At 32.2% G+C, this 13,176-nt stretch overlaps 2 protein-coding genes across 5 annotated transcripts in view; one reads left to right on the top strand and one right to left on the bottom strand.

Moving 5' to 3' along the window:
• Positions 1–3,545: 3,545 nt before the first annotated feature.
• Positions 3,546–11,071, bottom strand: LOC127733035 (protein BCCIP homolog). The gene is made up of 7 exons (XM_052242302.1): positions 10,937–11,071; positions 10,089–10,163; positions 9,776–9,856; positions 8,655–8,753; positions 8,034–8,218; positions 7,419–7,554; positions 3,546–6,771 (listed from the first exon to the last, which is right to left on the bottom strand). The coding sequence occupies exons 1-7, from the start codon at positions 11,063–11,065 to the stop codon at positions 6,601–6,603; spliced, it is 876 nt and encodes a 291-aa protein (XP_052098262.1). The 5' UTR covers positions 11,066–11,071; the 3' UTR covers positions 3,546–6,600.
• A 193-nt stretch (positions 11,072–11,264) lies between these two features.
• Positions 11,265–13,176, top strand: part of LOC127733014 (nuclear pore complex protein Nup107-like) — a 40,508-nt gene continuing 38,596 nt past the window's right edge. For 2 of the 4 annotated variants that reach the window (XM_052242267.1, XM_052242263.1), the window contains exon 1: positions 11,265–11,337. The gene's annotated coding sequence lies outside the window, so the exon portion shown is untranslated. Of the gene's footprint in view, positions 11,338–11,397; positions 11,417–13,176 lie in introns of those variants that run through there. The other 2 variants (XM_052242265.1, XM_052242264.1) reach the window with 2 other exon arrangements.

Here is a 13,176-nt window from a genome sequence, read left to right as displayed (position 1 = left end):
TTGCCTCAACCAAATGTTATGAAACTTATACACAATCCTTATTACTACATAATACAGATTAAGTACGAAATTTGGTGGCGACACTTTTACCATTCTTGAGTTATGTCTGTTTATAAACATAATTGCTGAATTTTTCGTTTCCGTTCTCTAACTTTAGTTTTGTCTCGACTAAATGTTATAAAACTTATACACAACCGTTCTAGAGTTATGCGTGTTTACAAATAGAAAAATTGCTGAATTTTTAGTTTCTGTTCTCTACTTAATTTAGCCTCAACCAAATGTAATGAGACTTCCACACATAGTTATTACCACAAAACTCAGATCAAGTTCAAATTTGGGTAGTGCCACTTTTACCGTTCTTCAGTTATGTCCCTTTATAACTACATGTATATGATATGCAAGTGGGGGCATCATCTGTGTCCACATGTGGACACTGTCCACATTTATTTGATTTTGGAATTAGATAAGTGCCTCTTAAACTATATGACTAGGTGAAAAACAATATTATTTTTAGATTTGTTCAATGGTATACATGTCAGACAGAAATAACCAGACCCTTACCTTATTCAGATGATCCATTGAGTGATGTTTTAAGTGGATTAATACCATAATGGGGGTAAAGTGGTAGAATTTGTTTCTCTAGTGGGTAAATGAAAAATTCAAGTCTATTATTCTGAATAAATTTTGAGGAAATTACACACAACAATTTAATCAATAAATGATTAATCAAAAATTTATCAAGCTGGTCAGAACAGGTTTAAATGCACAATAAATTAGAGAAAAAGTTTAAAGTAATGGTACCACTGATATACCACCATGGAGGTCTGACCAATGGACATACATGTGATACTTAATAACCAATCATGTGTAGAGTATAGTTATTGGTGAATTATGATGTGATATGGAAGAAGGTTGTAATGTTGAAAGATTGAACATGGATCTCGCCAAAAACCATACTTAACTCAGATATTTTAATAAAGAAGCAGTTTCCAACTTCACTAGTGACACCAAAAGGTACAGATGGATAAACTGACCAGGATAAATCAATAAAACCCTTCTAGGTCTTCATCCTGGGATACTGTAAATTCAGAAATTATTGCGAGGTTTTTATTAATGCTTATATTGCGACTGTGTTAGGATCACAATAATAAGAACTCACAATCTGAAATCTGATACATATATCTTTATGCAGATTTTCCTGAAATCACAATAATAAATCCAGCATTTTTGTCTATTCTTCAAAAATGGCAATAATAAATGCACACAATAATTTCTGAATTTACAGTAACTGAATACAAATAACACCAAACAAGCATTCTGTGATTATTGCATTGCAATACATAGTCCCCTACCGGTTAAAAATTCATTGTAATGGAGCAAACCTACCACTACATTCTTCAAACAATTTACTAAAGAAAAGGAAAAAAATCCAAAATGTCATTTATCTTAATACAAACAATGTACAATGTCTTTTACAAATCTTAAAAAATAAAATGCTCCGCTGGGGCGCACCTTGATACGACCGCAGAGGTCGAACCCTGAACAGTTGGGGCAAGTATGGACACAACATTCAAGCTTGATACAGCACTGAATTTGGATTGTAATTAAATATTTGACACAGCATAGGTTTATGACACAGAATGAAAGTGGTCTAAGAACTTAAAAAACTTTAATTTACCTATTCAAACCATATCATTATTATTTGCTTTTATATATAAATCAGAAATAACCAATTTAAAATGGAAAATTTAAAGAAAAAAGGAAACCCCCCCCCCCCAATTTTTTGAACCCCCTTATGATTCATCACCCCCAAACTCAATCCCAGCCTTCCCTGTGTGGTATGGTACCTTGCAGTACAATTTCAGAGAGATCCATACACTTGAACACAAGTTATTGTCTGGAAACTAGACAAATGCTTGTTTTTTAGCCCCTTTTTGGCCCCAAATTCCTAAATGTTTAGGGCAATTACCCCAAAACTCAAACCCAGCTTTCCCTTTGTGATATGGAACCTTGCAGTACAATTACATAAAGATCCATACACTTACACACGAGTTATTGTCCTGAAACTAGAAAAATGCTTGTTTTTTTGCCCTTTTATGGCCCCTAATTACTAAAATTTTGAGGGAATTACCCCCAAAATCAATCCCAGCCTTCCCTTTGAGGTATGGAACCTTGCAGTACAATTTCAGAGAGATCCATACACTTGAACACAAGTTATTGTCTGGAAACTAGAAAAATGCTTATTTTTGGCCCCTTTTTGGCCCCTTATTCCTAAACATTTTGGGCAATTACCCCGAAACTCAATTCCAGCTTTCCCTGTGTGATATGGAACCTTGCAGTACAATTTCATAAAGATCCATACACTTACACACAAGTTATTGTCATGAAACTAGAAAAATGCTTGTTTTTTGCCCATTTTTGGCCCCTAATTCCTAAAATTTGGAGGCAATTACCCCCAAAATCAATCCCAGCATTCCCTTTGTGATATGGAACCTTGTGATACAATTTCAGAGAGATCCATAGACTTACACACAAGTTATTGTCACGAAACTAGAAAAATGCTTGTTTTTTGCCCCTTTTTGGCCCCTAATTCCTAAAATTTGGAGGCAATTACCCCCAAAATCAATCCCAGCATTCCCTTTGTGATATGGAACCTTGTGGTACAATGTCAGAGAGATCCATACACTTACACACAAGTTATGTCTGGAAGTTACAAAAATGCTTATTTTTGGCCCCTAATTCCTTAACTGTTGGTACCATAACCCCCAAAATCAATCCCAACCTTCCTTTTGTGGTATTGAACCTTATGGTAAAATTTCATTGAGATCCATTCACTTAAACTAAAGTTAGAGTGCGAAAACTAATGTGTCTTCGGACGATGACGACGCCAACGTCATACCATATAAAAATGAGTTATTTCCCTTTGAAGAGAAATCTAGTAATTAATAAGTATTTCATCAAAAATTTAATTCTAGGGAAAGTTAAAAAATGAGTTAATTCCCTTTGAACAGAATTCTAGTAATTAATAAGTATTTCATCAAAAATTTAATTCTAGGGAAAGGGCTTTAACTGAACAAGGAGAAAAGCTAAAATCGTGAAAATCCAACTTGACCTGTAACTTGTCATGATGAAACAATACACCAAATATCAAATCAATATCTTCAAGCATGAAGAAAAAAAGTCTGGAAAACTGATTTGCCATACTGACGGATGGACAGACGGACGGACGGACAGACAGACGGACAGAGTGCAAACCTAAAGTCCCCTTCGACTTCGTCGGTAGGGGACTAATAAGGCAAGATTGGCTACTTGTGAAGTATTTTGATGCATGTACCTTAATCTATATTTCACCCTGCAAAGGATTTAGTGCAATACAAATTACAGGGGTGACTAGACTAAACATTCTTGTAAACTGTATTGGAGAAAACACCAATTTGTTAACCAAAATCACCAAATCTCTAAACCTTAAACATAAGATTGAGGAATTTAAAGTAATCCTTATTTGTCTCTCTATGGTCCGTTTGGAATAAATACCAAACAAGGTATACTTCCTATATTTTATTTTATCACATCAAACATCAATAAATTACATATATTAAGCAAAAGAACCAAAGCATACTTAAGTGTAAAAAATGTTAACCGGTATCATTATAACAAATAATTCAAAACTCAAGGCTCTTAAGAACCTGTATTGGTCACCTGGAACTAAGCCCAATGTCAACAACCACCTTTACAACCGAAAAAGCACCTATTAAATCTATGTGTATATATTCAGTAGCAACTTTTCAATTGATAGGAAGTAAGAATTACTTCTGGCTGTATAGGTGCCCTGTTAGTCAGCTGATTTGAACGAAAGCAGAATTTATGTAGGAGACCAATATACTGTGCATTATTTGCAGCTCTACAGGTTACAAATCAGCTTATGTTTTTCATATTTTCATTAGGCTAAATGAGTAAACAGGATCAAGAATAGCAATGTTTGACTAATTCAGATTAAATGAAATATGAAATCTTCCATTCTTCATTTCTTGCAAGTTTGGGGCAGTTCATCCAAGTAGATTTTGAGAACGAAAAATGTGATTTCCCTTAGGGTTCAAGGGGGACTATTGTGCCTTTGTGGCATCATCACTACATCATTTATGTCACCCCATCATTATTCCTGTAAAATTCCATCAGATGTGGCCATGAAGTTTCAGAGAAGAAATAAGAGAAATGACCAATCCAAATCATTTTTTCCTCTGGAGGATCATCATTTTATTAAAGAATTTACATTTTTTCTCCCAAGAGTGTTCAAATTGGCCTTGTAGTTTCATGGATGATTAAAATTTTATAAATGTAAACACAGACATGGACACTCTGAAAAAATGCGTACATATTTTCTAAGTTATTAACAGCAAAAGGCGATTCTTCCATTTAAGGCTATATCAGATTTAGCAACATTCTTCTTAGAGAGATTTAAAAAAAACAACAAAAAACTGTATATAACAAGAATGCAAATTAAAGTACTTTGAGTACACAACACCCCTCCATATAAACGGGGACAGCTTAATTTGACCTGATGATATAGATTTTCCATTTTTTTTAAGATACTCATCTATATTTATTAACTAAAACCTTAGACCTTATGACTTGAAAAATCAGTAGGGATCTTCCTCTTATTACACAAGAACTATATCCATGTAAGTTTGCCCTCCCATACATGTAGTATTTGATTAAGCATCTGGAAACAAGTTTTCTGCTCAAATTTAGATCTTTTTTTTAATAACTATGACCTTGACCTTTGATGTGGTTACATAAAATCAATAAGCTTTTCTTATGATATGTGACCATGATCCAAGTAAGGTTGCCAACCCATAATTAGTATTTGATAAGAATCCAGATACCACTTTACTGCACAATTCCAGTCTGTTGTTAGTAGCATTGACCTTGACCTTGGACTAATGACTTAATATCAAAAGAGTTCTTCATTTCATTGTATTTGACAATGTATTCAAGTATAGTCGCAATTTTTTTGTTGTTGGTAGTATTGGATTTAGCATTGCGACTTTAGTTTTCTGCATGCAGTTCAGTCTATTTTTTGTAACAATGAACTTGACCTTAGAGGTTGTGACCTGAAAATCAATAGAATTTTCCTCTCATTATATGTCACCATATATCTCAGTATTGATGCAATCTGAAGTATTGCAGTTAGCATCCAGAAACAAAAATGACTGACAAAGGACAGACAGATACACAACTATACACCTGCTCCATCTTGGCGTTGGGAATACATTGTTATTAAAACTAGTCAAAATCACTGTTTAGGAGTCCTTTCCAGAAATAGGCGGGGCAACAAACCAGAAGATTACAACCAGGTCAAGTTTTCTGCCCAAGGAACATTTTGCCAAATAGTTTATTAGGATAGGTCAAATGATACATTGGTATTGTAATTAAACATAGTTTACGCAGACAATGACTCGTACCATAACATCAAAGCATTATTGCTTGCACTACAAATTAACTTGTGTTACTTCACATCAAACTTAAAGATTCGTAAAACCAGTATAAAAATCTCTTGAAATAAAATACTCCTTGATTGTAATATTGCATAGAGTTAAGATGCAGAAATCTGTAAAACTTCAGAACCAATTTAAACTAGACAAAGATGATTCTCCAGCTGAATGTATACACATTATAGTACCACATAGATAGAGATATTAAAAACGGAAAAATGAAACACAAGTTAATGAGGTCACAAAATGATATTCCGACTTTGTATCCAATTGCAAAAGTTGAATTACATCATGTCCACAACATTAAGACATTATCTTAAGATCAATATTCCAAAAGATCAATGATTTTAGACTATCTCCAATGGAATTTTAGTAACAGTATATTGTAATTTCACATATACATGTATGTTACTGTATATAACATGTTTTAATTCAAACTTATGTCCTATTCTTATGAATATAGAAGACTTTTAAAAGAAAATTATATGAAAGCTTAGTTTGGACATTCTTATAGCAATCAAGAATTACTTCCTCTCACCTTTGGAATGACTTTTTACAATAACAATATGTATAGAAACCCTTGGACCCACAATAAACTTTTCATCAGAACAAAAGTAACAACGCTTAGTTAGTACCCTCTAAAGAACATTCATGTATGGTTTTGTTTCATTGCACTTCATTTGTTCTTGAAAATATAAATAAATATATTTTCATATAGGGTTTCAATGTAAACTTTGACCACTGCTAAAAGTCATTTTTTTTTATAATTGCTTGACAAAAATAACATTGGTATAGGACTTTCAAACAAAATATCATTGAAGTCTGGTTTTAGTAATTCAATGGTTCTTGAGAAGAAAACTTTCAAAGTCCAGCAAATCAGAAATTAGAATAGGCCAAGGTGGTCATATTTGCCATTTTTGTATCCCACTAATAATGATGAATCCTCAGTATTGACAAATATGGGGTTGTGGACCAAATATCTAAATGCATTACATCCTAAGAAAGGCCGCAGGGCTTACAAAACACAGAGGAAAATGAAAATGTCAGCAGAAAGCATCCTTAAAATTGTCAATAAAATATGCATTTAAGACAAAGATAAAATTTATTTTTAAGTAGCAGCTAAAGCTGTTTTAATGTTAGCCACAGCTGTTTGGAGATTTTCTCTTGGTATCACAAGCACAGTTCTCATAGCCTCCATCTGATCCTCAGCATCCCACTTCCCATCCACCACAGTATCCCGCTCTGATGCAACAGAGTATGTGAAGGAAAATTCACATTCCTGTAAAACAAAATAAATATTATTACAAGAAAAGTTAATTTTCACATAATATGTATTAATAAAATACGATGAAATATTTTGTATACAATGGTCAAATTATATAAAAATAACATAACTTTAATCTTCATATTAGAAAATTTATGTTGGCTAATTTAAAAACTGACATAATCCTTTATTTCTTTAATATAAGTACCAACAGTACGAAAGGAAAAAGATGGAAACAGCTTGTTTGTAAATCCAAATGTTATTTTGTTTGCATGCAAGTTGTATGCTGTGTTGTTCAATCATTGAGTCTAGTATTTTTTGGGATGGACATCAATTCGCTGAGTTATAGTTTGAAGTAAAGCTAAATTGGTTTTTGTTTTCCTGCATTGAAATTCTGAACAGTTTGTTTTGGGCATTGCAAAAGATCATGTCTTCCTGGTCTGTTTACGATGTAGCTTTATGAAATTTTCTATGAAGTACAGCCACCAACATAACAGTGTAGAACCATAAGATTTCATATCAATAAGAATTTTTTCTACGCATACTGATATTCTTTTCCCTGATAACAAAATGATTTGGTATAATTTCAAGAAAATGCTTCTTTCATAAAAAGATTTATACATGATTTCAAATGCAAAGCATGTAAATTGATCAGTGCTTACCTTTGATAAGAACTCCTCCTCAGCGTTAGTATAAAACATCTGATCTGAACCCTTAAGTCTGTAACACTTTGATATTAATATATAGTGTCCAAAATCATATTTCATTTTCTTTCTTGTACATTTCTCCATTTCTTTGCTAAAATAACAGAATATTTTTCATAATTACTTAAAAACATACATGAATGGTTACTATTAGCTTTATGAGATTTTTTTCTTCATGACTGATAATCTGCATTTTATTTTGTTGACAGGTATTTTTATGTTTTAGCTCAAAGTCTCAGGTTTATGTGTCACAAAAAATGAAACTTCTGCATAAACAAGCCAAATACTGGGTCTGGACCTGTGTTACTGCATGCAACTGATTGAGGTTACATGTAAACTGAAGCATAACTGATTATTCCCTTCCATAGCAGCCAAGAAAATGTTGACGAAAATTTTCCTTGTACAGTGAGTGTTGAAAAATTCCAAACTATTGGCAAACAGGAAGTGGTATCATTGGTTTATACATGTATATAGTGACATACATGTACTATTGATTTACAGGACAGAAATTTCAAGAGATACTGCAAAAGTTTTAATTTATATGTATTAACGTACATGTACATGTATACTTACAATAAAGATTCATACATAGGGACAGATATCTGTGGTGGTATGTTGATATATCTCTCTGATATCAGATATCCTACTTGTTGCTCTGCATCTGTCAATATCTGTGATAACCTCTCTTTTTGTTGTTGTGAACATGCTTGACACTTCTCCATTAACATTGACCTGAACTGTTTAACACACTCGACATTCTGTAATGTAACTTTTGTATGAAAGGGCTTAACAATTGTAAATGTAAATTTTCCATGCATTGTACATGTAGATTGTTGATCACTTAATGTTATGTGACAAATATTTCATATATACAGTAATACTCAGGTTAAATTTTTTTTTAACAATATATTATTTAGACAGGTTCTGAAAAAAAGACTGAAGGAAATTTGAACTGATTTGGATAAAGAAAGGGTATGCTGGATTCCTAAGATAATAATCCCATATGAAAAATTGTTGATCAAATTCAAATCCACATTTACACATTTTTTTTCCGCCAAAAAGGGAAGTCAACATTTTTATTGTTGTGCATGAAATTGTGCTTGTAAAATTTTCTTTCTAGTTTTGTATATAAACAGATATAAAACAGATATAAAACGATATACAAAATTTTGTAATGTACAAATAAAATCCCACCTGTTTTTCAGTGATGTTGATAACTGTAATTAAACCAAGAACTGGGTCACCTTCTCCCATATCATCATCTTCTTCATCACTGTCTGGAATATCTATTTGCTAAAGGGTAGATAACAATTGATTTTAGAAAGAAACCATTATGTATTAATCAATTTTCTTGCAACTGAACAGATCAAAATTAACTTTTATCAAGAGCTATTTTCAAGAGTATCGTTAAATTGTTTAACTAGAAACAGCTTTCTTTTCTTACTGAAAGTATCCTTAGAAATGACATTTCAAAAGGAAGACTGATATTCTGTCATTTTTATCGAAATTTAACTGAAATTAATTCTAAAGAATGATGCTTTTAAGTAATACAGATTTTCACCATTTTTTACACATTGACATGATTAAATTTTGAACCCAACATTTATATGAAAAGACAACAGTCTGCTCTCACTATTGAGGGATATCTCAAACATCAAATTAAAATAACATCACCTTTATGGTATATTATGCGTCTCTGCCATCTTGGGTTGTAAAAAAGGCGAAAAGAGTATCTAGATCTTTTAAAAAATGTTCAAATTTTAAGAGAGGAATGCAATGCATTTATAAGATTTCTTTTTTTAAGACGGTTTTAACAAATACAGAATATTTGTTTAGTTATATTTTCCCCCACTTTGCCATATAAGGGGAGATAACTCATAAAATGTACCTTTTAAAATGAGTGTGTCTATGTGTATTTTGTAGCAAGAAAACTAGTCCTTTGACCAAAATTTTCTTTTTATATTCAGAAAGCACAAAGCACATTATAAGAGCCATATTTTCATATTTTATCTTTAAATTATGTCATAAAGTTTTCTTTCTATCACACAAAATTCATGTATAATCTATAGAAAATCTGAAAATTTTGCATAACCTTTAGTTGTAAAAAAAAACAACCTGTAACCCATACTTTATACCATATATCTTTTTCAAAAGCATGATTCAAATTTCATTTAGGCAAATTATCAAATTTTAAAATCAATTTTAATTTAGACAGATTGAGTGTTGTTTGCTTAACATCCAGTGGCAAATATTTCATTTACATGTGTATGTTCAGGACAAATTTAATTAGGATCTTAATAACATTATTAACTAACCTTTATAACACTTCCTATATAGTTCTGTGATATAATTGTGTTGGCCATCTCAGATAAATCTATCTTTGCTTTTAAAAACAGCTGTAATGACAAGAAAACCAAACTATAGTTGTACACAGATATTTATCTATAATGGTAGGTGCCATACAACAATGCATAAGAATAGTTTAAACAAAGCAAACAAAAAAACTTTTTTTTTTGTAACTTTCTATTTTTTGAAATTAGAACTGAATGCTTCTTTTTTGCATTTTAAAAGGGTTGTTAAAGTGTTAACCATAAAACATATAAATAAAGACCAGTGTGGACGACTTACCTGCTGTAGCAATGCTCTAGTACCATGAAAATCACTGTCTTCAATCGTTCTAGCTTCAAATTCTACTTGAATTTCCTGCAAGGTTAAAGTTGAAATACATTTGAGTACTTAAATTACATGTAGAGCTAGACATACATTACATATTGTACTGTATTACGCTGACAGTGGTCTACCTAGGATTTTTTTTAATGCAAAGGGGAAATTACTCAATTCATAATCTTGCAATATGCCAAAACATTTTTGGAAAATTTGCTGCATTATTCGTGAGTATGTGTCATTTCAAGTATAAAATGTAGATTAAAAAAAAAATAATTCAACACTAGAAAATTATACCTCATTTGAGGAATAGCGACCCTATATGAATCTCTTCCCCATTTATGGGTTGTCTTGTCAGCGTATGTCTGTTCTGCCTAACAGAAGTTCCCCTGGAAAATTTGTTATAAACAATGCCATAATATCTGTTCCTGATGGAAAATATTCTTGAACACTAGAAAGATATCCTTTATTCGTTGACATGGTGGGGGTTATTTGGGTTAATTGCTTTTTGACAGAGTACACAGTGTAATATACTGTCCGACGGACATGTCTGACACCATACCATACTAAGTCTAAGATCAGGTTACTAATTTATGTAAATAAAATGTAAAAGTTATTGAAACAGCTGCTGATACGAAATCCCATCTCTTTCACAGTAAAAACACCTATCTGATATTAAGATGTCAGTAGCCAAACAGTTTTAGGAACAAACAAAACCGTGGGAAAAGGGGGATAACTCTTTTATCCAGAAAACGTCCTTTCACTCAGTACTTTTTCATATTGTTAATTTGGTTGACAGGGTTTTTTCTTACTTCATTAACTTCACAATCACTACTGTCATCATCATCCATGCCACTTGATGCTTCTTCATCATCGGCAACGACTTCGTCGGCTTGCATTTTTTCTTCAAGTTGCACAACACGTTTCTTCTTCGAAGCCATTTTGAGTCTTTAAGAATCTTGTGAAAAACGAAAACTAATTAAACCTTTATAAAATGGTGACAAAATCTTTTTCTTTCTACAAAATTTGACTATACGTATTGATTTCAACAAATTTTTTCGATATTTTACGAATGATATAGTTTTTAATGTACATTTAAAAAATTAAATGTTCATTCGTTTTCATTGAAGATGCGAAAGTTGAAAATAAGTTATTACCTCCCTTGATTTTGCCGGCAGCGGGAATGTAAATAAGAAATTTTCAGAGAAAATCAGTACGCAACCTCATTAAACACTGGGTGACTCATATACGTATACAGGAGGACTAAATATATAGTTTTATCTATTTTAAGTGTACGCAAAGTACATGGTTACAAAGATCTTATAATGACTTATTACAAAATATAAGAATCATATAGGATATAGATTGAAATAAACAATTAATTTCCCCATAGTCGACAATGATAGCCTTTTTCGAGATACAGACTTTAGAAAGTTGATTTTTTTAACGAAACCTTGCTAGAATTAAAGAAAAGTTATTAGGACAGTATTTTTTTTTGGTCCAAAAAATATAGGTTTGCGTTGCTTTTCTTAGCGTAATTTGTACTTATCTCCCATGCCTATCAATTTTGCACTTAAAAATACGTGTCTCATCCTAGCGTTTAAAAGACATCTCAGCTCCGTTAGGGCTAAGGAAAATAATTTATTTGGCCTTTGGTATAATGCAGAATGCACGAAGTCTCTAATAACAAAAAATAACGAGCGCACATATCAACCAATCAGGATTAGCTATACTCTTAATTCTGAATACCATGTTATGCTCATAAAATGGCTGCGCCCATAAAATCTAATGGTGTATTGTAACCTATACATAGTTGCCAACTCACATGATATTCGCGTGTAATACACGCTTTTTCAACGGTTTACACGCGAGGATTTTGTCACATGGCGTGTACACGCTTTTCGTCACTTAACACGCTATTACACGCTTTTTTGTTGTTTTGATTTTTTGGTCGTTATTGAGATCGCGATTCACGGGTGTTTTCATTAGTAGACGATAAATACCGAGAATTTCGAAGAAATTGTTACTTGCTTATTTACGATATGGACGAACAACAAAAGCCCTTTACTTCAGGTAAGTTTGTAAGTAGGTTTTAAGGTTTTGTTACTTCTTTCTCTCAAATTCACTTTGGGGAAATGTCAAGCAAAAAGTGGTCACTTTCTGGACCTGTACTGTCGTCGAAAGAGCCGAGGGCTAAACGAAAACGATAACAGTGTACGTACCAAAAAAGTTGGGAGTCCGTGTTAAAATCAATCAAAAGAAAGTGATCGAGGGCCGAACAATGCAATGTGCACCCTATGTTACTCTCATATTCATATTGGATCATCTGCAAACATTATCAATCATGTACTATTTGATAAAGTATTCAATGGTATTCAAATTATAAGATTTTTTTCTTTTTCAGTTTCAAATCTAGCCAACAGATTTCCACAGATCATATGGGAAGGGAATATCACAAAACTGTTGGATCAGTTCTCTGAGTACCAGCTGTCTTCTGATGAATTTTGACCGGACAATAGCAACATATATAATTTGTGGGGAGCGCAATGGCAGACATAGATGACATTTTTAATGGCAAAAAAAAAAAACATCATATATATATATGACATTTTTTCAAAGCTTGCTATTTTAAACGTTAAAGCTATTTTAGTTTTGCCAATTATATTATTTAACAGTTGTTACTGTGAGAGAGCATTTTCAATTATAAAGAAATTTACACTGATTTCAGATCAGAACTCAATGATACATTGTGTGCCTTATTATCATGTAAATGTAACCAAACTGGCAGATATTTTGAATATTTGCCTAGTAGTGTTGTTTTGAAAGCAGCAAAATCAGGCCATTGTTGAATGCAATAAAATTTTACAGTAGAATATTATTGTTTTATATTAACAAATTTGTATAATGTTCATATTAAAAAGTCCGCAACTACATCACACATTTTCACACGCTTTTTGACATGTCATGTCATGACATGATTTTTCATTGTCAGAGGTTGGCAAGTATGAACCTATACGGTATTTAATACTTTCTAGAATCATGCAATTCATAG

The sequence above is a fragment of the Mytilus californianus genome, unplaced genomic scaffold (assembly GCF_021869535.1).
Source record: "Mytilus californianus isolate M0D057914Y unplaced genomic scaffold, xbMytCali1.0.p SCAF_3, whole genome shotgun sequence".
In the NCBI taxonomy this organism is placed as follows: Eukaryota; Metazoa; Mollusca; class Bivalvia; order Mytilida; family Mytilidae; genus Mytilus; species Mytilus californianus.
Note: the sequence above shows the minus strand (reverse complement) of the source record. Positions and strands in the feature narration are given on the sequence as shown.